The sequence below is a fragment of the Cloeon dipterum genome, chromosome 1, assembly GCF_949628265.1.
Source record: "Cloeon dipterum chromosome 1, ieCloDipt1.1, whole genome shotgun sequence".
Lineage (NCBI taxonomy): Eukaryota > Metazoa > Arthropoda > Insecta > Ephemeroptera > Baetidae > Cloeon > Cloeon dipterum.
In genome coordinates, this window is record NC_088786.1 from 2,530,518 (window position 1) to 2,551,477 (window position 20,960).

A 20,960-nucleotide genomic window follows, 5' to 3' on the forward strand; every position below is an offset into this window, starting at 1 on the left:
TTAAATGTCAATTACTTTTTTAATTTTGGTAAATTAAGTTAATGATACATTTCAATAAATTAGATAATTCCAAAATCTGCTGCAAACAGTTGGCATGATCACTTTAGCACACGATTAATCTTGCGTTGGTTGGATGAGTGCAATTAGTGTGCTTTTCATCTTCTTAGAAAAATACGAGTTTTCATAACATTTTATTTATTTTCTCCCAAGATGTGAGCATTCCACGTTTCGTAATCAGGTGTATTAAAAATATTAAGGCTGATCTCTCATTTCTCGCATATTATTTACAATCTCACCGAAGCATTGAAAAAAAATTAAAATACAGAAACAGGCACTCAGCAGAGCGAAATTCATTCATTTAAAAGAATAAGCACAGGAACTGTGTCGATTGTAATTAGGTTTCAGAGTACAAAACAGTCAACGATGCGCCAATTGAAAATAGGAGTGCCCTAAGTGAGCGTAACACACTGCTGCTGGTTCAGTTTGCGTCAAAAAATTGCGTGCCAAAATTTAGAACCGTTGTTACAAAAGCTAATTTGTTTGGTTTACGAACATTCAAATAGCACCACGCTGGTCAACTTCAACTGATCCAACCTGATTTTTGGCACCTTTGGGTTTTAAAATTGTAAGTCGTCTCATCTATAAAAACACGTGGACAATCATAAATTCGGCATTTCTTGCAGACCCACGCAGCTTGTGGTCTCCAGTCTTCCAGGTGATTTCAAGTTGTACGCGATTATTGCCCGCCCACTAGTAACAGCCGTCCATCCAATCTTGACTTTTTGCTGCACTGAAATCACATAATTGTATACAAATCATTTTAAGGTAGAGCAAAATCGATACTTTGGAATGTCTGGCTAACGATTATTTTATTGTGGCCGCCACTGCGATGCTTAGGAAATCAAGTGGTTTTAAAACCATTTTATCTAATTATTTTTAAATGAAATCGATAATTTAATTGGGATTTGCCATAAAAACGACGTATTTTACGACTTTTCCTCACTCATTGCCACTCTTCAATTTAATGTTCCTGTGGTTTAATCGTGAAAAAGAAAAACAACAACTATTTAAGCCAAAAAAGCGACTGTTTCACTTGAAGTACTAGGCAAAACAAATTAAACGATAAACGTTTAAAAACTAATTAAAGTTCTCCTCAAAATTGACTGGTCAAATCTTAGGAAATAAAAATGAAAAAATTAAAAGCCAAAATTGATTCCTCATAATTTTATGAAAAATTCGACTCACATCCTCGTTTTAGGAGCCGGGATTCTGGAAATTCTTGATACTCCTTGGGGCCGGGGAATAGCGCTCTCGCCTGATTTGACCACGGGACGCACCAGGCACTGCGGCTTGATGAGGGACGACCCCCGAGATCTTGCGCTGAGCACCGGTCTGGCCAGCCCGCTTACCTGCTTGTGTTAAATAAAACAATTATCCTCCTATCAACACGCTAATTCGTGAGCTCGTTTCACGCAAATGAAAAGAAGAGAAAGATAATTTCAGAAAATATTAGGATAAAAATGAATGATTTTAGTTGAAAAATGCAAAACCTGATAGAAACTAGATCTTCGGAACGACAGAGGCACATGAAATAAAAAGGTGCTAGACACGCGAATGAGGCAAAAAATCATGCAAACATAAAAGGCACAAACATTTTAACTTGCCTTGGAGTAGTCACATTGGTTAACGTTTGCAACGGTAGAAACAGCTTGGAAACAGTGTTTCTTCCAAATTAATATTTTTGCTAACAATAAATTGTTATACATTAATAATTTAATAGATAACGTTAGTTGTACATGATTATTTGTGTTTAATAAACTATTGATTGATTGATTGATTAATAATTATGTGTGAAGGCTCGAGGATTGCATTACCTCTCCTCGTTGTTAGAAAACTGAAACTTTTTGTTCTCTCTCGGCAAGCTATACACATGCCTTATGTTTTTTATTGAAAATATTTTCCAATAAAATTGAGTTAGAAAAAAATCCCTTTTCAAGTGAAAAAAAGAGTAGTAAAATTTCAACTTTCAAACAAGGCCTGATTAAAAAATTATTCTTAATTAATTGATAAGCACTAATTTTCTTCTTTTCGATCAAATTAATATCGCTATTCTAGAGTTATCGTGTTTAATATTTGTCTCGCCGAATCTCTAGCCGATTTAAGAAAATAAAGAGTGCAGGAAATTGAAAAGAGAGAAAGAAATAAAGCTTTAGATTTTGAATTGAGAGTGCACCTGGGTGCTTTTTAGCTCTTACCTCCACCCGATGCTTAAGGAGCCTAGGCGGTCTGTCGAGGGTTTCGTTACTTCCAATAAGCATCCCATCTGGTTATTCAAAGTGCATTTAAACAGTCAATTTCAGCAACCACCATGAATTAATGATTGACATTGCTAAATCAACTTGAGGGAGAAAAACATGCGGGCCTTTACCTGCCACCTTGGTCAGCGTTTGATTAGAGCCGTACGGACTGCCCGAGGGGCTGGAATGCAGCGAGTCGCCCACTGCTGAACTCCTCGAACTGTGGTCTGAATGGAAGTCTTCGGTGCTCCTCGTGATGGGCGAAGGCAACTCAGGAGACAACACTCGGCTCTCGAACGTGTTCCACGCCGGGGTGGAGACACACTTCAGACCTGTCAGCAATTCATTTTTCTGATATTTAGTGCGCAGCAAACAATAACAACTCCTTCTATTTTAATTTTTTAATTTACTTGAATGGTTGAAATTCGCTTGAGAGAGAGAGAGAGAGAGAGAGAGAGAGAGAGAGAGAGAGAGGAAAATTAAGGCACTTACTTTCTTCTTGCATCCTAGCGAGTGTTTTCACCTCTCCTGCGGTGAGTGCAGCTCGGTGGCTGCTTGAGAAGCTCGAGTCCGAGGCACTACTGTTTTGGTCTTCGTCGAGATGGTCATGGGACTGAAAGTAAAATAAAACTTTTAGCAAAATCCCTAAATCGATTTGAGAGAAGGAAATTCTCTCGAATCAATGCAGACCAAGACAACACAAAAAATCAATGTCTCTTTAAAGCGAACTATTTAAAGACTGTCTTTGACAAAGTTTCTGAGCACACCAGTCGATTCTTGAGGTTTCAATCAGTTAAAGTGGATTTTTTTCCGATTATTAAGTCGAGCGCGATGTGTGTACCACAAGTAGAACATTTTTCCCGCCAAAACAATATGAACACGAGAAGTGCGCATGCGTCAGAGCTGATTTGAGCACTTGCAGATGCCAACAAATGACTTTGTCAGATTCAGCCAGCTCTGACGCATGCGCAGTTCTCGCATTCATATTGTTTTGGCGGTAAAAACTGTTCTACTTGTGCTACGCACGTTGCGCTGGACATTTTGATCGAAAAAATATCCACATTACCTAATTGGACCCTCAAGAATCGATTGGTGTGCTCAGAAACTTCGTCAAAAAAGTCGGTCTTTAAAAAAAAGACTACAGATTTATTTTTTATACGACAGAAACCTACGTGATCTATATTGAAGGTTCTGTTCAAGGGGCTCTCAAGCCGGCTCCTCGGCAGTCCTGAAGGAGTGAGTCTCCCGTTGGACAGTCTGTCCGGGGTGCTACGCCCCTCGGATCGATGCACCTGGAAGGTCGAGTCCAGATTGTACCTGGGCAGGCTGCTCTCCCTCGACTGATGAGAACAAATTATCGTTTTATTCCGCGAAAGTGGTCATGCGACACGTTTCGCTACTCGAGCCTACCTGTCTAACTTGAGAAGACGCCTCGGTCAACAGGTTTTCCTGCGAGCAATTTCTGCTGTGAGCGAGATCACTGTTCATCGACTTGGCCCCCAAGAGGGGCATGAGCCGCTTTTTCGGCCGCGTGAAGGTACGAGTGTTCAATTGGCGTTGATCTGCCAGCGCTGCAATTATACGTGCGTGTATTTTAGGCCGGTTAATTCTCATTTGAAACGCAGAGGCAACCAAAGCTCGAGGAAAATTGCAATAATTTTTTAAAAGGACACAAGTAGTGTTAGTCGAAAAAATTCAATGTGAGAAATTCTGATTATCAGAGTGCCACCGAATTGTGACGTCACCCCACTGCTCAGGGTGGCAAATTTGTACATCAAACAAACTGCAAGAAGGAAAGGCTAGCACAAAAATTCCAACGGCACTCGGAATTTCAGAATTTTCAGTTTCTCATAATAAAATTTTCATAGACATTATTTTCTGGAACTTAACAGATGAACCGAGTTACCCTGCAGAGCCAAAATTAAAGATCTTTTAAGACCGAATCAAGTTTTCTCATGTTCATCCCCCACAAAAATTTAATTAAGAATCTCAATTACACAAAGCAAAACAATTGTTCACAAAAAAAATGGATTGCATTTGGTTGGACTCAATATTGGCCATTCGAAATTATCTATCGATAAGAGTAAAAGGTGTACTTTTGCTTTTAAGAATTGAGACTCTCCAGATAAGCTAGACGACGATAATTCTCGCTCGCATCAAGAGACCTAATTAAATTTGAATTTATTTTATAATTCGATTTCAGTGCACAAACCAATACATCAGCACTCTTTATGACAAGTTACGTTTTTATCATTATGCTGGCAGCGAGAAGCCTTGCTATTAAATTCAATACTGACATTTTTGTGCAGCAGACCGAGTCCCTGCTCGGAATATAATTATATTTTGTATTTGATGCATGCATCGCGAGCAAAATACACTCGGTGGGATATATGAGAAGGAGATACGGAGAAGCGCCTCTTACTTTAAAATCGGTGTCAAGTGAATATAATTATATATTTTGGATTTCCCACCAACAACAACGGGAACAATAAAGTAGCAACTAACAGGAAAGCAGCAACAACTCACGCTTTGAAGCGATTTCATCGACGGCCGCCAGCTCCTGTTGCTGGAAGTCCAAATCGAGCTGGCTCCGAAACCTCAGTAGCCACAGGTCGAGGTCAGCCTCCGTGCCATCGAATTTGGAGCTGCGGTGTAGCCTAAATAAATCACATTTGATTTTAATAAATATATAACGGTGAGTCAACCTTCCATATAAGCGAGTAAGTACAAACGTGAAGTGACGTCACGTTTGAAATCAGAAATCAAAATATGAAACGCACCAAGTTTGTTCGGAGAGCTGTTGTTGGTCATCGGCGAGGTCGATCAGCGACTCGGTGGACGCAGTGTGGCCACCTTCCTTGGCCGCCTGCTTCAGGCCACTGACCTGGCCGCCTTTGCGCAGCTCCTCGTTCTGGCGCTCCAGGTTTCGCACCATTTCCTGCAGTTTCTTCACCTCCTCGATTGGATTTAGGATGGCTGCAGAATCCATGGCGGTGCAGCCGAGATCAGGAAGAGACACGCACTTCTTCCACTCTCATCAGCGGGCGCGGCGGCTCAGCTTGATTGCTGCTACTTTTGACACTAATGTCCGGCCTGCCTACCTGCACCGTCGCACCGTAGTGTTAGTGTGTTTCGTGTGTTTAGACTTTGGAGCGACAGACAGGACGTCTTTAGAGAAAGGGAAGGGAAATGGAATGGCACCACCCACCCGCGGAGCGGCGCTCTTTAAATCAAGTACCAACTTGACTATTTCAAGGCCACGCCCGAACTAGTTTTGCCGTTTCAGAGATTTTTTGGTAGCTTCAAAGAATTTATCTCGATTTAAGATTTATTTCATTATATTTAATAGGAGTGGAATTGATTTATTTCCCCCCTATCTAGCCTGCAAAGAAGAACCATTTTTCTTTAAACTAGACAAGGCAATCATGTTATGTTGACAACTTGGACGACTGTACTTAACAGCTGAGATAAGCAAAACATTGAGGATGAGGAATGAGGATACTCATTAGTAGACCCGTTGCGTCAGTAAAAACACCCTATTTAAATTTAAGGATATTCGAGGTTTATTTAACCCCCGTGCAACTCGGCCCTTGGGACACCAAAGAGTCCAAAGACCAAAGAGCATGTTTGCCCAAATGATTTGTTTTTTTTAGTAAACTGCGCATGCGCCCATTCGTGTTTCGTAGCAAAGCAGCGCGGCGACCAATCAGATAATACAATATAGCCATTATCTCTCTAAAGAGTCTAAAGAGCGGGCGGGCAAAGAGTGGCACGGGGGTGAATTTAACCTTTAACCTCAAATTAGCCTTAAATTTCGCATGGTACAATTCAAGAGGGTGTTTTCACAAACGCAACAGGTGTGTAGGATTAAAAATTTATTTTGTCTCTTCAAAATCCTATCCAGTTTCATGCCTCATGCCCCCATTAATCCTGAATTCGTGAACTTAAATTTCGCGCCTGCGCACATTCAAAGCGCACCACGTGTTGATGTTATTCACGAAAACGGGTCGCAGCCCTCATGCTCATGGCCGGTTGTTGATCTAATAGTGTGTATTTTCCAGTGTTTTCTCCCTGAAGACTTGGTTTTACGGTAATAGGTATAAAAGAAACTTTAAACTGCTGAACTGAAGATGGAACCTCCCCAAGAGAGGCACCGGGCGGGGGCCCTGAAACAACAAAACAAAGCTCACAAGCACGGACGGCATCGCAGCAAGGGCTCTCTGGACAAAATTAATAGAGGTATGACGTTAAAATCAACTCCTTTTTGGCAGTTTAATGTATTAGAGATGTTTGTCTAGGCAAAGTTGGGCCGAAATCAGTCGTCAAGACGAACAAAAGGGACCTGAGGAGGGACGAGCGCCGCAACAAGGCGGTGCAGATTCGTCACAATAAGAGGGAGGAGACTTTTGCACAGAAACGGCAGGTCGGTACGGCCAAGACTCCGCCAATTTTGGTGGCTATCATCGCCCTTTCCAAGGATGTGGATCCCTTCTTGGCCAGGGACAAACTGCAAACAAGTGAGGCCGACGTAACCACAACTCGAAGTGGGGAAGGCTACATCCATTTGAGGTATAGATTATTGTTTAATCAGAGATTCTGAAGAGAAAAACTAATTGTTTTTCTAGCGTTCCTCGGCTGAAACAGCGCTTCTCAATTTTTGCCCCGCCAGCAGGCGACTTGAATTCTGCTCTGGACATTCTTAAAGTTGCTGATTCAGTGCTGTTTGTCTTGTCTGCTTTTGGTGAATGCATTGACGAAGAGGGAGAAATACTGTTGCAAGCTGCTTTCTCTCAAGGTCTCCCAACCCCTGTCATCACGGCCACAGACCTAGCAGAACTTCCCATAAAAGTGAGATGCTAAATTAATAAACTCCAAGCACTAATTGGGTTTTTTCAGAAACGAAATGAGGTCAAGCAGAACATGCAGAAAGTCTTTTCGAGGTGGCTTCCTGAGGAGAAAGTTAGTCAGCTGGATACTGAGATGGATGCCCAGGTTATTTTGCGGCGGCTGGGAGTTCAGAAGAGGAAACTCATCGCCCAGCGCCAGAACAGATCTCACATGGTGGCCGATGAAGTGCAATTTGAGCCTCAGCAGAACGGATTTGGCACGCTGAAGGTGACAGGGTACATCCGAGGTCAGCCGCTGGACGTCAACGGCTTGGTTCACATCACTGGCTGGGGTGACTTCCAGCTGGATCGAATCGAAGCTCCTGTTGACACCCACCCCTTGCTCCTCAACTCCTCTCGCAAAGGCTCTGCGGAGGCTGACATGGAGGATTCCTCCGTGCGCCTCTTGGACCAGGCCAATCCACAAGATCAGGAAAGTTTGGTGGCGGAAAATGTGCCTGATCCCATGGACGCAGAACAGACTTGGCCCACGGCTGAAGAATTGGAGGACGCAGAGTCAAGGACCAATAAGAAAAAGATCGTCAAGAAGGTGCCAAAGGGAACTTCGGAATATCAGGCAGCCTGGATTCCCGACAGCGATGGAGGTAAATCATTAAAATTTGATTGGTCTTTACTTAGAGAGCTACCAAAATTTTCATTTCTTGGGTCTTACTGGAGATTTAAAGAGAATTTTCAAGGTTAAAGGTCACTCTGGGTCATTTAAAAAAATTTCCAGGTGTGTCTATAGATTTTTAAAACCAGCACCAATCTGAAAAGACCCTCAGAAGTGGTCCCAGGATACGTTGAACAATTTTTATTGAACATTACTGCGCTTGAAACTTAATCGTATTTTTAATTAATCTAGAAAGCGTTGATGACGAGGACGAGGACGAGGAGGATGACGAAGAGGACCCTATGTACGATGCTGTGTCTGATGAAGAATCTGAATGTGATGAAAATGAAGAAGATGACATGGAGTCAGTCACAATGTCTGAGGTCCCTGAGAGTTCCAAGTACGACAAAGACATGGATGCAGAGGAAGAAAAATTAGCTCTAGAGAAAATTAAAGGTGAAATCAAATAATAAATTAATATTCTCTTAATTTGACAATTTAAACAGAGGCAAAAATGGATCAGATGTTCCCTGATGAGATGGACACCCCTCAAGACGCGCCTGCCAGGGTTCGCTTCCAGAAATACCGAGGACTGAAGTCTTTCCGAACCTCACCTTGGGACGTTAAAGAGGAGCTGCCTCTCGACTATGCCAGGATATTCCAATTTGAAAATTTTGCCAACACCAGGAAGAAAATTTTGGCCTTCCAAGATCGACCTGGATCACTGGTAAACAATCATAGGTTTTGTTTAATCTCAATTTTAATTACTCGAATTATTTCGCAGCCTGGGTGGTATGTGACGATGCACATTAAAAACGTGCCGGAGAAACTCATGCTGAAAAGGGAACCTGGTCAGCCAGTTGTGCTGTTCGGAATGCTACCTCACGAGCGCAAAATGTCTGTTTTGAACGTGGTACTGAAAAGATGCACCTTTGGAGATCAAGAGCCGATCAAATCCAAGGAAGCGCTCATTTTCCAACTCGGCTACAGGCGTTTTGTTGTGAATCCCATTTTCAGCCAGCACACTAACGGAAACAAACACAAGGTAAGCAAGCGTGGAGCAAAATTGAAAGTCTGCTTTTCTTCAACTCTCGGCTTCCACAGTACGAGCGCTACTTCCAGCCTGAAGGCATGATTGTGGCCACGTTTTTCGCGCCAATCATGTTTCCACCAGCTTCGTGTTTGGTTTTCAAACCAAATTCTGATGGAACTGAGGTAACTTGGATTTTTTCTGCCAATTTTTATATTTGACTTAAATATCTTTCTAGAATCTTGTTGCGACTGGAAGTCTGCTGTCTGTAGATCCTGACAGAGTGGTTTTGAAACGTGTTGTTCTCAGTGGCCACCCATTCAAGGTCAACAAAAAGTCTGCAACCGTTCGTTTTATGTTCTTCAACAGGGAGGACATCAATTGGTTCAAACCTGTTGAATTGAAGACAAAATATGGCCGAAGAGGACATATTAAAGAGCCTTTAGGTGAGAGATTTTTGTTGATTTTAGAATGAGTTGTACTAAACAATTTTTTCCAGGTACTCATGGTCACATGAAGTGCGTCTTTGATGGACAGCTCAAGTCTCAGGACACGGTCCTGTTGCATTTGTACAAACGCGTTTTTCCTAAATGGACCTACGATCCGACAGTTCCAGAAAATACATCAGCTGAGGTTGAAATGTCCGAACTGGAATCTTAAGTAGCCATTACTTAAATGAAATAAAAATTTCTAAAGCTTTATTGTTATTTTTTCTTAATTGCGAAAACCCCTTTTAATAAGGTCAATACAGACAGAAAATCTAAAATAATTGGAATTATTGGATGCAATATGCAATTTATCAATAAAAAATTTGTCCTACAATTTGTGAAGGACCAATTTGTGAACAGTAAAAATGTCAATCTTCTCCATAATTTCCAGCTACATTTTTATGGCAGATTTCGATTCCTCTTATTGTTGATATCTGTCCAACAGCGTTTATTTTAGGGAAACTCTTTGATGTGAAATAAAATAGGATTTCTAATAAGGAGACAGTCCTCACCATTGGAAAAGCATGCAAAACTTTGCAGTCCCTTTTCTCAAATCCTAACAAGCATTTCGCAGTTTTAATTCTCTTCAACAACATTTTGTTTCTTTATATCCTAATTTATAATATTTTATTGCTCTCTAATTCTTGTGATTACTGTAATTCCTTAAAGAGACGAATTTGTCTAATATGTCGATCTGAGATCTGATGCTACCAAGAAACACGTACGCTAATAATTCTACGTTATTATCTCTCTGCCTCTCTGTTCTCTATCATCTCGCATCAAGGCCATAAAAGATTTTGTGGGCAATCGCCCCCTCCCAAACTGAATCAAGTGACGAAGCGTATATTGTTGGTGCAACCTTGATGGCTGTGAAATATCGTCTGCAACTCGCACTTTTATTTGGCATGGAACGTTGGACGGGTCGAGTCGCCGTGGTCACCGGCGCCAGCTCCGGAATCGGAGCTGCAATCGCGCGCGCCCTCGCAGAAAATGGGTTGAGGGTGGTTGGAGTGGCGAGAAGAGTGGAAAATGTGCAGGTACGGCGTTTTTAATCCCTCAATCGCAGAGATTATAATGTATAATCGTCAAAACTATAGAACCTGTCCGAGCAGTTAAAGAGGGAAAGTTGTAAAGGTGAGCTGTTCGCCATCCAAGGAGATGTTAAGGAGGAAGAAGATGTCAAAAAGGTCATTGCCTGGACCAGAGAAAAACTGGGTGGAGTCGATATACTCGTTAACAACGCAGGATTAGCGCCTTTGGTGTCGCTCTTAGGTATTCATCATTTGCAAAAATAATAAATTAAAATGAACTATAATTTTACAATAGTTGATTTGACAACTACTCTTATACTATTTTTATATTACATTTTGAAATTAATGGAAGAACGCATTGAATTTTGTTTGAAGATTACGATCTTGTTGCTGCGAAAAATATTTTTGACACAAACGTGCACGGGCTGTGCCTTTTCACGAGAGAAGCTGTTAAAGATATGAGATCAAGAGGAGTGGATGATGGACACATCGTGCACATTAGCAGGTAAGCGCATACAGTCTCTGCATGTGTAACGAATATTAAAATCTGACTTTGAATTCGATCAAGCATTGCGGGACATTATCTCACAGAATTTGAGGGAACTGGACCTTACGCCGGCAGCAAGCACAGCGTGCGTGTGCTCACGGAGGCGCTGAGGCGAGAGCTGCGTGACGCGAAAACCAAAATCAGAGTTTCCGTATGATTTTATTTTACGTTGAATGTGGAAATATTTGAAAATATTGTTTGCAGAGCATCAGCCCCGGATTGGTAGACACGGAGATTTTCAAGGCATCTGGATTTCCTGAGGACATGGTCGAAAACATACACCAAAGCCCTATTACCCTTCAATCCAAGGATATAGCAGATGCTGTGATTTATGTTGTGTCGGCGCCGGCCCACGTACAAGTGAGTAAAATATGAATTTGTTAGAGCTTTGCAGGCCTACAATTAAGAGTAACATTTTGCATTGTTTTTTACTATAGAGAAAATTTTGTAAACTTTTTAGCAACAAGTTTTTTATCCCTATATTATTCAATGAGCTTGGTTCTTCTTTTATTTTGTTCCGTGAAAAATACACGGCCAAGAGTTTTTTCAGCTGCTGTTGAACCTAAAATCCGAGGAAAACTTAAATTTCAGATTTCTTGAAAAATTCAACGGTTTTTGTCATTGATTTTTCGCCTGAATTCGATCCCTTTCGTCACGATCTGTCAGTCCAATATGATTTTGCGACAAATTACCTAAATTGTGAAATAAATCGTCATTTTACAATTGATGCTCGCCGCTTGATTAGCATATATGCAAACTTTTGAGGCAATTTTCTCAAAAATTTTAACATTTCCCTAAATTTTAGAGACAATAATGTTTCAAGTAAAGGATAAAGGATTTTTCACTAATTTTCTGTAAAGTTTATAAATACAAGAAATGTTTTAATAATTGATGATAATTTATTATTTCAGATTCATGACATCATCATCCGTCCAACTGGTGAAGCGTTCTAGATGTGAAAATCAACACTAGCACCAGGAAAACAAGAAAATCTACCCAATTTATGGTCAAATTCCATATCTGAGAGGTGTAATAGAATGCTGATCCCCGTCCAACCTAAATAAATATGCATTTTTAAATCTAAAAATTGATGATGATATTTGTAAGGTAAAATAAAACTGCACCTTTTAATACATCTTCAACTTTTAATTTTTTAATCTCTTCACAAAATAAATCAGATCAATTAGTAACTGAGGACTATTCATTACTATCTCCTAAATAACAAAAATACAAAATTGCTTTTGTAAAATATTATTATCTCTGAAGATTTTCTGTGTGCAGAACCATTCATAAGCTTTTAATATCTTTAAATGCTTACAATCACCTACACATATGATTATTTTTTAATAGCAATAAAACCGATAACATATATATAACTTTATTTAATGCACACAAGTTAAAATTGTGCACAGATATAACAACATACAACTGCAACAGCATTGTTTTAAAAATAGCTCTGAGAAAACACTTAATGAAAATAATACTAAACTATGAGCTAAAGGATTACAGTGACTATTCTGAGAGAAACAATTAAAACCTGAGGGTTTGCGATTCAAATACAGAATTCATCACGAACATAACCACTTCGCAAATTAAAAGTTATAGTAGATTAATTAATTTGATCTCACAGCATCAGGAATAATAATTTTCAACGTCTTAAAATCTATTTCAGCCTCTTTCCCTTATGACAGCAACTTTGCAAACTCTAAAAGAATTAAGAATGTAAGTTTAATTCACAATCAGATAAGAAAATAAATCCAAACGCCGTACCTTCATAGTTGATTCTGCCATCCCTGTCGATATCTGCGATGCTAAGCATTTCACTCAGTTCTTTCTCAGTCACTGGCTCCCCAATGATTTCCATTGCAGTTCTTAGCTCATCCTTCAGAATAATTAAAAATATTATACAAGAAATTCTGCTTGAACCAATCATTACTTACTCTCGTGATAAATCCGTTCGAGTCTTTATCAAAAACTCTGAACGCTGCGAGCAAGTCTTCACTGACGTCTTCCTCGTCGATGGACACCGAGTTCAGTCTGCTCGCCAGACTGTTTGTCGCGTCAGAAGTTGACTCTGTGGCTGCAGCGGTCACAGCTTCAATGTGCGTAACCCATTGCAGGAACTCAGACTCGTTCACCAAGCTCGCCCCTGAAAGATATTTTTGAGTTCTAATAACAGACGAAAATATTTTTGGAGCATTTAGATAGTTGCATTGAACTCCTCTCGTCAAGCCCGATCGAATGAACACCAAATTTGAGGTTATTGATCAACGTCAAAGGTCACTAAGGCTAATTTGCGAAAATTTCAGGGTGTTTTCTGGATTTTGAAAATCAGTGCCATTCTTAAAAAATCCGAAATAGCCCTAAAAATTGGTCTTAGGGTTCGTGTGAACTCGTGAGAAATTTTCAAGGTTGTTTTCGGCTGAGATTTCAAGAATTTTGAATTCCGAGAAACCCAAAATTTTCATTTTTTACAAAAATTTCGGGTTCTAAGCGACAGAAATGCATAAACTGCGCACCGTTCGACTTTGCTGGACTTCCCCTGGTGAGCTGAATAGTTTTTGGGGTGCTCACCCAAATCCCTTCAACCCTAGTCATCCCCTGAGTCAAAAAGTGAATATTTCAAACTGTCGCAAATTCTTGTTATTTTATTTCATGAATTGATATCGTACCTTTTAAAAATTTGGATTTAAATTTGAGGGGAAATACCTGATTCGCTGGCCTGAGTAAGAAGTTCAGCGAGGTAATCGGAGCTGACGTTGATTCCCAAGTTTGTCAGCATGTGCTGCAGTTCGCCGGCGGTCACGCGTCCATCTCTGTCTCGGTCCAGCAGGCCAAACGCTGTTCGCAGCTCTGCAAACACAAATATAAGTGTAATAAGATACGAATTATTTTTCTGAGTGGCCGCGCGTACTTTGGAGCTCGTTTTCAATGTTAATAGGCCTGCTGGTTTCGCATTCTTTCTTGTTGGTGACAGAGGCTGCTCGCTGCATTTTTCTGAAATGAATAATAACGAGGCTGTTAAAAACAGAAACCGTGCGCCGTTCTTATCAAAAACTTCGTTTGCTTGAGGATATTGTGTTGCGGAAAACAATTATATTATGCTGAAAATTTAATTCTATAGATAGTGGATCGGAAATTTCAAAAACAGTTGGAACACGCAAATATTTCATCTATCACGAAGGAAGAAACAAATTAAAAGTTTCTAAAGTCTCCTAGCTATTCACGTCGTTATCTAGGGTTTAACAACCTCCGAGTCGTTAGTGCCCCAAAGCACGCGATTTTCAAGACGATTCGCAGTCCGCATTATTCCTTTCGAAAACTCTAGCATGAATTTGCGAAATGGAATTACCCCGAACTTAAACTGTCAAACAGAAGAGACGCAAACAAACTTTTTGGATCGCTGGGTGAAAATTGCTCTCAGTTTATAATCTCAAGTCGGACAAATATTTGCAGCGTGCAAATGCCAGGCGCCGAGATTGAGGTCAATCGAGCACACAGAATGTAAGAGAAAAACACGCGTGTGGGGGAAGAAATTTACGATTGCTTGCACGAGAGCATGGTGGTCGGTCGGCTTACAAGCTCAGTTTCGCGCAGCGCACACAAATACACGCACGCTGATAAGGTCTTAGCACGGAGTTAACCGCGTACGTAATGCACTTAATGAAAGGGCGCATTACTTTTTATATTGCTTCTCGCCTCAAGGCCAGCAGAAGAGACACACGAGATCGCAGAAAATGCATTTTTGATTGTTGTGATTACGCGGCGGCTGCTTTGTAATTTTGCATTCGAAAGGCTTTCATCGCGCGACGGCAATTTACGAGGTGTATTACATATATACCGAACTAGTATAATATTGATTTCATTTGTGTTCAAGATTGGCTATTAGCGATTGGCACGCACAGCCGCGGAAATGGAACATGTGCGCTGCACAGGGCATTTATACATATATATGCTTTCTATCCTGTATGTTACGGCATGACGTGTTAGATATGCAAATATTACCGATTGATTTGAATAAAAACCTGCTTCGCTCGCAGTTGGCTCATTAAAAGTTGTGATTACAGCTAATTTCGACTTATTTTGGTAATTTTCTGATCCTGATTGCATTTTGATTCATCGAGATAATTTAATTTGCAGTAAATGCGAGGCATGCGCGGAATCTTTCTCGATGAGCATTCAGCACTCGGCAGGTTTGGCATTCTGATTTACGATTTCCCAGCGAGTGTGGTTTGGGTCTCCTTGATAAATGCCTATAGTTCCAATCATAATTCCTCGCGCTTCAGAGGCAGCAGTGGGCAATGCTGTCGGTTCGGGACTAATCGCTTCTGCACACGTATTATTTGCCCTTCCCGCCGGGCGAAAGGGAGGATCCATTTGATATTCAAAGTTGTTACTTTCACTTCTTAATTGCTGGTGTTTATTTCCGAGCTTCAAATTTTAAAATGAGTTTATCAAATGAGCGGTTACGATTTCAAGAAATTAAAATCTCGAAAAACTCGAATTTTTCCAATTTTGCCAATATTGTCACCACCAAATCTCGGGTTCAAACAGTCAGAATTACGAAAACTGAACACCGTTCGACTCGTCTTAACCTCCCCTAGATAGCCGAAGGGTTTTTAGGGTGATCATCCCTCTTTCACCGTGAATTGCAGATTATTAAAAAATCGCTTCGCATGGCACTTTCAGAAAACTATTCACTAATCACAACCCTCTTTAATTCATAAAAATCATCCCTAAATCCTATTGGCTATCTAGGGGAGGTTGAGACAAATCGAACGGTGTGTAGTTTTTGAAATTCTGATGGCTCAAACCCGAGATTTGGCAATGAAAATGTCGGCAAAATTCAAAAGTTTAATTTTATGGTATTATTTCCAAGGCAAAATCTCGGGTTCTAACAGACAGAATTGCAAAAACTGCACAATGCTCGACTCTTCTCAACATCCCCTAGATAGCTGAAGGGTCTTGAGAGTGACCAACCCTCATCTCCTTCCATTCCGTGCATTCCGGTTAATTGCGACGCAATGCACTTTCACAAACATATTGACTGATCACAACCCTCTTCATTCCATAAAAATCACCCTCAAATCCTAATGGCTATCAAGGGGAGGTTGAGACGAGTTGAACGGTGGGCAGTTTTTGTAATTATGACTGTTAGACCGCGAGATTTAGCGATAAAAAAATGGTCGAAAATTGGCATTTTTAATTTTTGTTAAAATGGCCAAGGCCTATAATCAGTCGCTTTATTAAATACTTTTTATGTTAAATATTTCAAATAATTAAATTCCAATGAATCCCAATAATAAATCATTGATGATCACCTGTAAACGGACATACTCTAAATATAGCGTAAGAAATATATTTTCCAAGAAAAAAACATCCTTTATTATAAAATAGCCTTGAACATAAATTCTATTCTTTTTTTCTCAATTCAACGTATGTTAAATAAAGCAAATGATTCACTGCGCAAAAGAATGCTATCACTGATCAGTCTGTGCGGCCGCGGGCGGAAAATTTTCCGATTGCCGCGCATTAGGTCAGGGTCGATCGCATTTCCGCCTGCAGAATGCATAAGTATGCAACCGGGTCGGCTGGCGCGCCCAGCATGTTGCCTATCAGCGCCGAGCGGCTATGTTTCCTCTTTTTTCGCCGCACAGACAAAACGTCGAGGCAGCTCTAGGGAAGGGATTGATGATTCTTTCATTTTTGAACGGCCCATTGTCTCTCGAGGCACGTTGTGAATGACAAACAAATAGTGACGGTCGACTGCTTTTTCGAGTCATCATTGAGCTGCGGGGGTTGAAAAGAACGCGCGGCTCTCACTTACCGCGCCAGGGCCATAAATAATTTAGCCAACTATTCGAATTTTATGTCTAGCACGAGGTGCAGCGAGTCCGTCTCTGGTTTTGTCAGGAGGCCAGCCGCGTGATTGCGCATTCGCCCGCCTCAACTCGACTCGTCAGCCAGCAGCAAAGTGTGTATTTTCGACTCGCGCGCGCACTGCTCTTTCGGCCCGTGGCCGCTCTCGTTCTCCTCACCCATTCACGAGCGATTTTTATCGGAGTGTTTGGAACAGAGGTAATAAATATCCTGTGACGCGCTACATCACAATGGCCATTTTCGAAATAAAATGCTCCAACACGTAAACAATAAACATCTCACTTTGACGCTACTATTAATGCTGGTTATTTACGAGTATCGATTTTGCGGCTCCTTTTTATAAAAGGTCGCGTTTCCTTGTTTTATGAAGCAATGCATGCAGCAATTTCCTTGCTGCATCTGTCAATAGGTCGCAGGAGACGCTTTTGTTGCGTTGTGTGCATCCAATCATAGATAATCAGATAAGCTTCGTGACATATTACCAGTCAATCAGGTCATAATAAATTTTAATGATTTATAATTGAGATTTGTTCATTTATTATTATAGTCGCTGTTGGAAACCGATATATTGCACTACACATAAATCAATTTCGATTCCTAAGGGTTGAATTAGGTTAAATAGCCTTTCAGCGGTTTTTGGAACGTCGGTGACCAATCAGAGAAAGCAAAGCGTTTTGATGTAAAGACGGCAGCGCCACAACGACGGTCTAGCGACATGGCAGGTGTGTCTCTGTGGCACTGCTGTCTCGATCTGGACAATCAGAGAAAACCAATCCCTTCTCTGAATGGTCTGTGACACTTTTCCAGACAAACAAACCGCCAAAAGTAACGGTGATTTACGTTTTCTGCAAATTTCAGTACGTTAAATTGACTGCCTAACCTGATTCGAACCTCAGCAATCAATTGGCACTGTCAAAATTGAAATTTTAGCATTTCGAAATGTTTTTGCCATGGTCACATCCCATTTTTTTTAACTTTGCAAGCCTTTTAGCCAATTGACGAGCAAGCATGTTTGTAGTGTGTCATCACAACCGGAAAATATCCAATTTCATACTCTCTTAATTGCCTCTTTGAAATATGGTACATATTTTATTTTGCATATGTGTATTAAAACAATGTTCCCTTCCCTCTGCTTCAATAATGCAGAAAATCGAATATAAAAATCTCCTTTTTCGGAGCACGAAGTGTCACATGACTCAAACTATTTTAACGATGCCGCTTTTGTTAATTAGCATTTGGCTATACTCTCGGTGAGTCGGTACGCGTGACGGCTGAGTATCACAATATCACAACAAAACACACGCGCAGCCACTTGTCTTGGCGGTCGTCCAGAAAGTCCAAAATATTTTTGCTCACCATAAGAACTTTGCCGCTCAAATTGGGTGCTGCGGTGCATTTTGAGCACATTACTTGGCGGCTGATTACAAAATCGATGCGAAATTTGCATGCCTCTCTCGCTCGCTTGCTCTCTTTTGCGCACTATGGCTTGTGTGTATTTTACTATACAGGTTAGCGCAGTTGTCGAAGGCAGGCATATGGCAAATCCATAGAGTACATAGTGTCTGCAGTGAGCAACTCACGTGTTTGCTTTCGCCTTTCGCCGAGTCTTAGCATTAGCACACACACCGAAAGAGCAAACAAATAAGAGAGGTTTCTGCGTCCGGAAATTTATTCACCGAGCTTCACTAACATTTGACTCTGAACTACCTAGAGAAATTAATTGCGCAATAAATCACTTCAGAGGAAAATCCCATTTGGTTTCAATCGCACCTACCCGTGTTTGAAATGCAAGCCGAGAGAGTTAACAAGGACCGACCGAAATCAAAAGGTTTTTTGCACCAGACATGTAGACTTTGATGAAATTGAAAGTGACCAACAAAAGGTTTGTATCTATATATATATAGTACCAATTGGTGATCGAGTTATGGAGGGAAACTTTCAAGGGGATTTGTTAAATAACACTCAAATTCCAAACATAAAAGAAACAAAAAATCGAGAATGGATTAAAATTTTCACTTTTCACCTCGGGGGATGAAATTATGGTCAATAGGGGCCGGGGGTTTGGGATAAGCACCTCAAAAACCATTCAGCTCACCAGGGGAAGTCAAGCCAAGTCGAACGGTGTATAATTTTTGCATTTCTGACCCTTAGAACCCGAAATTAGGCGCTCAAAACATTTTGCAAGAATTGAAACATTTGTGTTTTCCGAAATTCAAAATAGAATTTCTCGGAAACGAAGCTTGCAATGAAATTTCCACACGAGATTACAAGTACCCTGAAAACATTTTTGAGGGGCATTTCGGATTTTTAAACCTTGGTGAAGATTCGATCGGGCTTTACAAAAAGAGTTTGAACGCACACCTTTTAATTTTCAAAATGAGTTAATTCATTTTTAAAATTCGATAAAAATATCCAGAAAAACCCGCAAATTTGAAATTTTTGACGTCATATTATATTTTTTGGTTACTCCTTGATTTCAGACTGATCGTCGGTTTTCATTTCGTCTGATTTTCGGATACATTTAGGGCACTATTAAGCGTGCATGTACAGCGGGGTGACATTTAACCCGGTGCAAAATTGCCTCTTTATATGAATCCACGCCGTTGAAAATGTCAGCGTGGATGCCAAAGCTAATTGCTCCAGATTATAACAGAGCGAAGTTGAAGCGCGATGCCAAGATATTTTCTTTCCGTGTTGAAATGCGTCCAAAGCTGCTTGCTGCCGTTTTTGATGCTCCATTGGCCGCGTAATTTGAGTGGCACCTTCGTGGCGAACGAGAATCACAGATCCAGAATGGCCTTTTACGTTATTAGCATGATATATATTTTTTATTACGTCAACACACTACGTGCAGAGCAACGAGAAAAATATTTGCGAATTTAAAAGTGTAAAATTTGATTAGCATTAGTCGTTTTGGTCTAATGAGACACACGTAATTCTGGTTAATCAGTGCAGACTCAGAGAGGGACCGCCTTTGACGAGCGAGTTAATTAATAAAAATGACCGGAGGGGCGCGGGAGCAGTGCCAAGCGAGAAGACTCATTCAGTCGATGTGCACGGCCTTGTTTCTCTGGATGAGTTGTACGGCTGCTGCCATATTATCACTATTTCGCATCTTTACAAACAAACACACGCGGAAACGTATATGCAACCCTCTTAAAAGGCGTCGCATAACGCCGGTTGAGACGAATGTTTACGTTCACGCAATCGATAGGAAATCGTCTATGCTGTAATGAGCGCCAAGGTGTTACAGGGTAGTTTGCGTGTTAGAAAAATAAACATTCGGATCGTCTCTCGCGCTCCTCAAAAAGTGGCAGAGCTACACGTTTTATAAATAATTGAAAATTTAGCTATTTTTGACACGTTGCCCTTCAGCTCCTAAGCTTTTTTGCAATATATATTCGAGTTGGACACTTCTTGGAAGTGGCGCAACGCCAAAAATTCCTATATGATTTCAAATTTTACTGCATTATGAACGGGCGTTCGTCCAACCTTTATAATGTAAATGATCGCACGCGCTGTTCTGAAAACAATATTTTGGGTTGCGATATATTCTTGGCAGCAGTAAATCGAGAAACAAATATTTCAGACGTATTATATGGCGCAATGAAATATTGAATATATTCATCAAGTCCGCGATGTATATTGCTGAAATGATAAAAAAAACACCCAAATTTGTTGCGCTGTACGAAAACCGGTTTTAAATCCGCGCTTGGCAAATCACAAACAATTACAGTTAAAAAAGGAAAGATTAACGTCTCGTTTATAAAATTAAATGAATTTATTATAATTTGCTCTGTAGAAAAAGGGTTGTGTACATCTTTTTACCTTTCTGTTTGCGACGTGAGCGCGAGAGTACTTGAAGCAAGGGAAGATTAGTAGCAGCCAAAAGCTGCTCTGCCGCTGCAAGAAGTGTGCGAAAGCCGACTACTCAACTCCAGTGCAGCAGGAGAGGGCCCAACAATGGTGCCCCGCCAGCCGAGTTTGCGCGCGCCGCACACTCGCCTCACTTTTGACGAAGGCTGCCTGCCACTTCTTGAGCAGCGCAGTCTAAAGGCTACTTTGCTTATGTAATTATTATATCACGGCTAATGAAGCATAGTAGTTATTACGCCGCCAAAGCCTCCTGCCACTGCAAGCGCAGTATTTCGGACTGCTTTACGCAAGAACGGTCGAAGGATAAAGTAA

The 20,960-nt window shown here is 40.8% G+C and overlaps 4 protein-coding genes across 8 annotated transcripts; 2 read left to right on the forward strand and 2 right to left on the reverse strand.

The window, feature by feature from the left end:
- Positions 1-5,441, reverse strand: LOC135938506 (uncharacterized). 4 transcript variants are annotated; one of them, XM_065482180.1, is made up of 9 exons: positions 5,078-5,441; positions 4,824-4,954; positions 3,708-3,868; positions 3,470-3,637; positions 2,790-2,910; positions 2,429-2,629; positions 2,256-2,323; positions 1,246-1,409; positions 1-790 (listed from the first exon to the last, which is right to left on the reverse strand). In XM_065482180.1, the coding sequence occupies exons 1-9, from the start codon at positions 5,284-5,286 to the stop codon at positions 751-753; spliced, it is 1,263 nt and encodes a 420-aa protein (XP_065338252.1). In that variant the 5' UTR covers positions 5,287-5,441; the 3' UTR covers positions 1-750. The 4 variants fall into 4 exon arrangements, with proteins under 4 accessions (XP_065338252.1, XP_065338244.1, XP_065338269.1 ...); XM_065482172.1 differs by having other exon boundaries at positions 1,246-1,412; XM_065482197.1 differs by lacking the exon at positions 2,256-2,323.
- A 391-nt stretch (positions 5,442-5,832) lies between these two features.
- Tsr1 (Tsr1 ribosome assembly factor) lies at positions 5,833-9,527 on the forward strand. Of its 2 annotated transcripts, XM_065482161.1 has the most exons (11): positions 5,833-6,154; positions 6,359-6,536; positions 6,596-6,866; positions 6,923-7,145; positions 7,194-7,788; positions 8,049-8,252; positions 8,303-8,523; positions 8,581-8,841; positions 8,901-9,011; positions 9,065-9,272; positions 9,326-9,527. In XM_065482161.1, the coding sequence occupies exons 2-11, from the start codon at positions 6,428-6,430 to the stop codon at positions 9,484-9,486; spliced, it is 2,364 nt and encodes a 787-aa protein (XP_065338233.1). In that variant the 5' UTR covers positions 5,833-6,154; positions 6,359-6,427; the 3' UTR covers positions 9,487-9,527. The 2 variants fall into 2 exon arrangements, with proteins under 2 accessions (XP_065338233.1, XP_065338224.1); XM_065482152.1 differs by lacking the exon at positions 5,833-6,154 and having other exon boundaries at positions 6,247-6,536.
- Positions 9,528-10,160: 633 nt separating this feature from the next.
- LOC135948136 (farnesol dehydrogenase-like) lies at positions 10,161-12,027 on the forward strand. Its single transcript, XM_065497247.1, has 6 exons — positions 10,161-10,351; positions 10,412-10,586; positions 10,721-10,850; positions 10,914-11,043; positions 11,097-11,252; positions 11,804-12,027. The coding sequence occupies exons 1-6, from the start codon at positions 10,178-10,180 to the stop codon at positions 11,843-11,845; spliced, it is 807 nt and encodes a 268-aa protein (XP_065353319.1). The 5' UTR covers positions 10,161-10,177; the 3' UTR covers positions 11,846-12,027.
- A 232-nt stretch (positions 12,028-12,259) lies between these two features.
- Positions 12,260-20,731, reverse strand: Eip63F-1 (Ecdysone-induced protein 63F 1). The gene is made up of 6 exons (XM_065497248.1): positions 20,601-20,731; positions 13,807-13,889; positions 13,602-13,745; positions 12,833-13,041; positions 12,663-12,774; positions 12,260-12,597 (listed from the first exon to the last, which is right to left on the reverse strand). Exons 2-6 carry the CDS (start codon positions 13,883-13,885, stop codon positions 12,575-12,577), a joined length of 567 nt encoding a protein of 188 aa, XP_065353320.1. The 5' UTR covers positions 13,886-13,889; positions 20,601-20,731; the 3' UTR covers positions 12,260-12,574.
- Between the last annotated feature and the right edge of the window lie 229 nt (positions 20,732-20,960).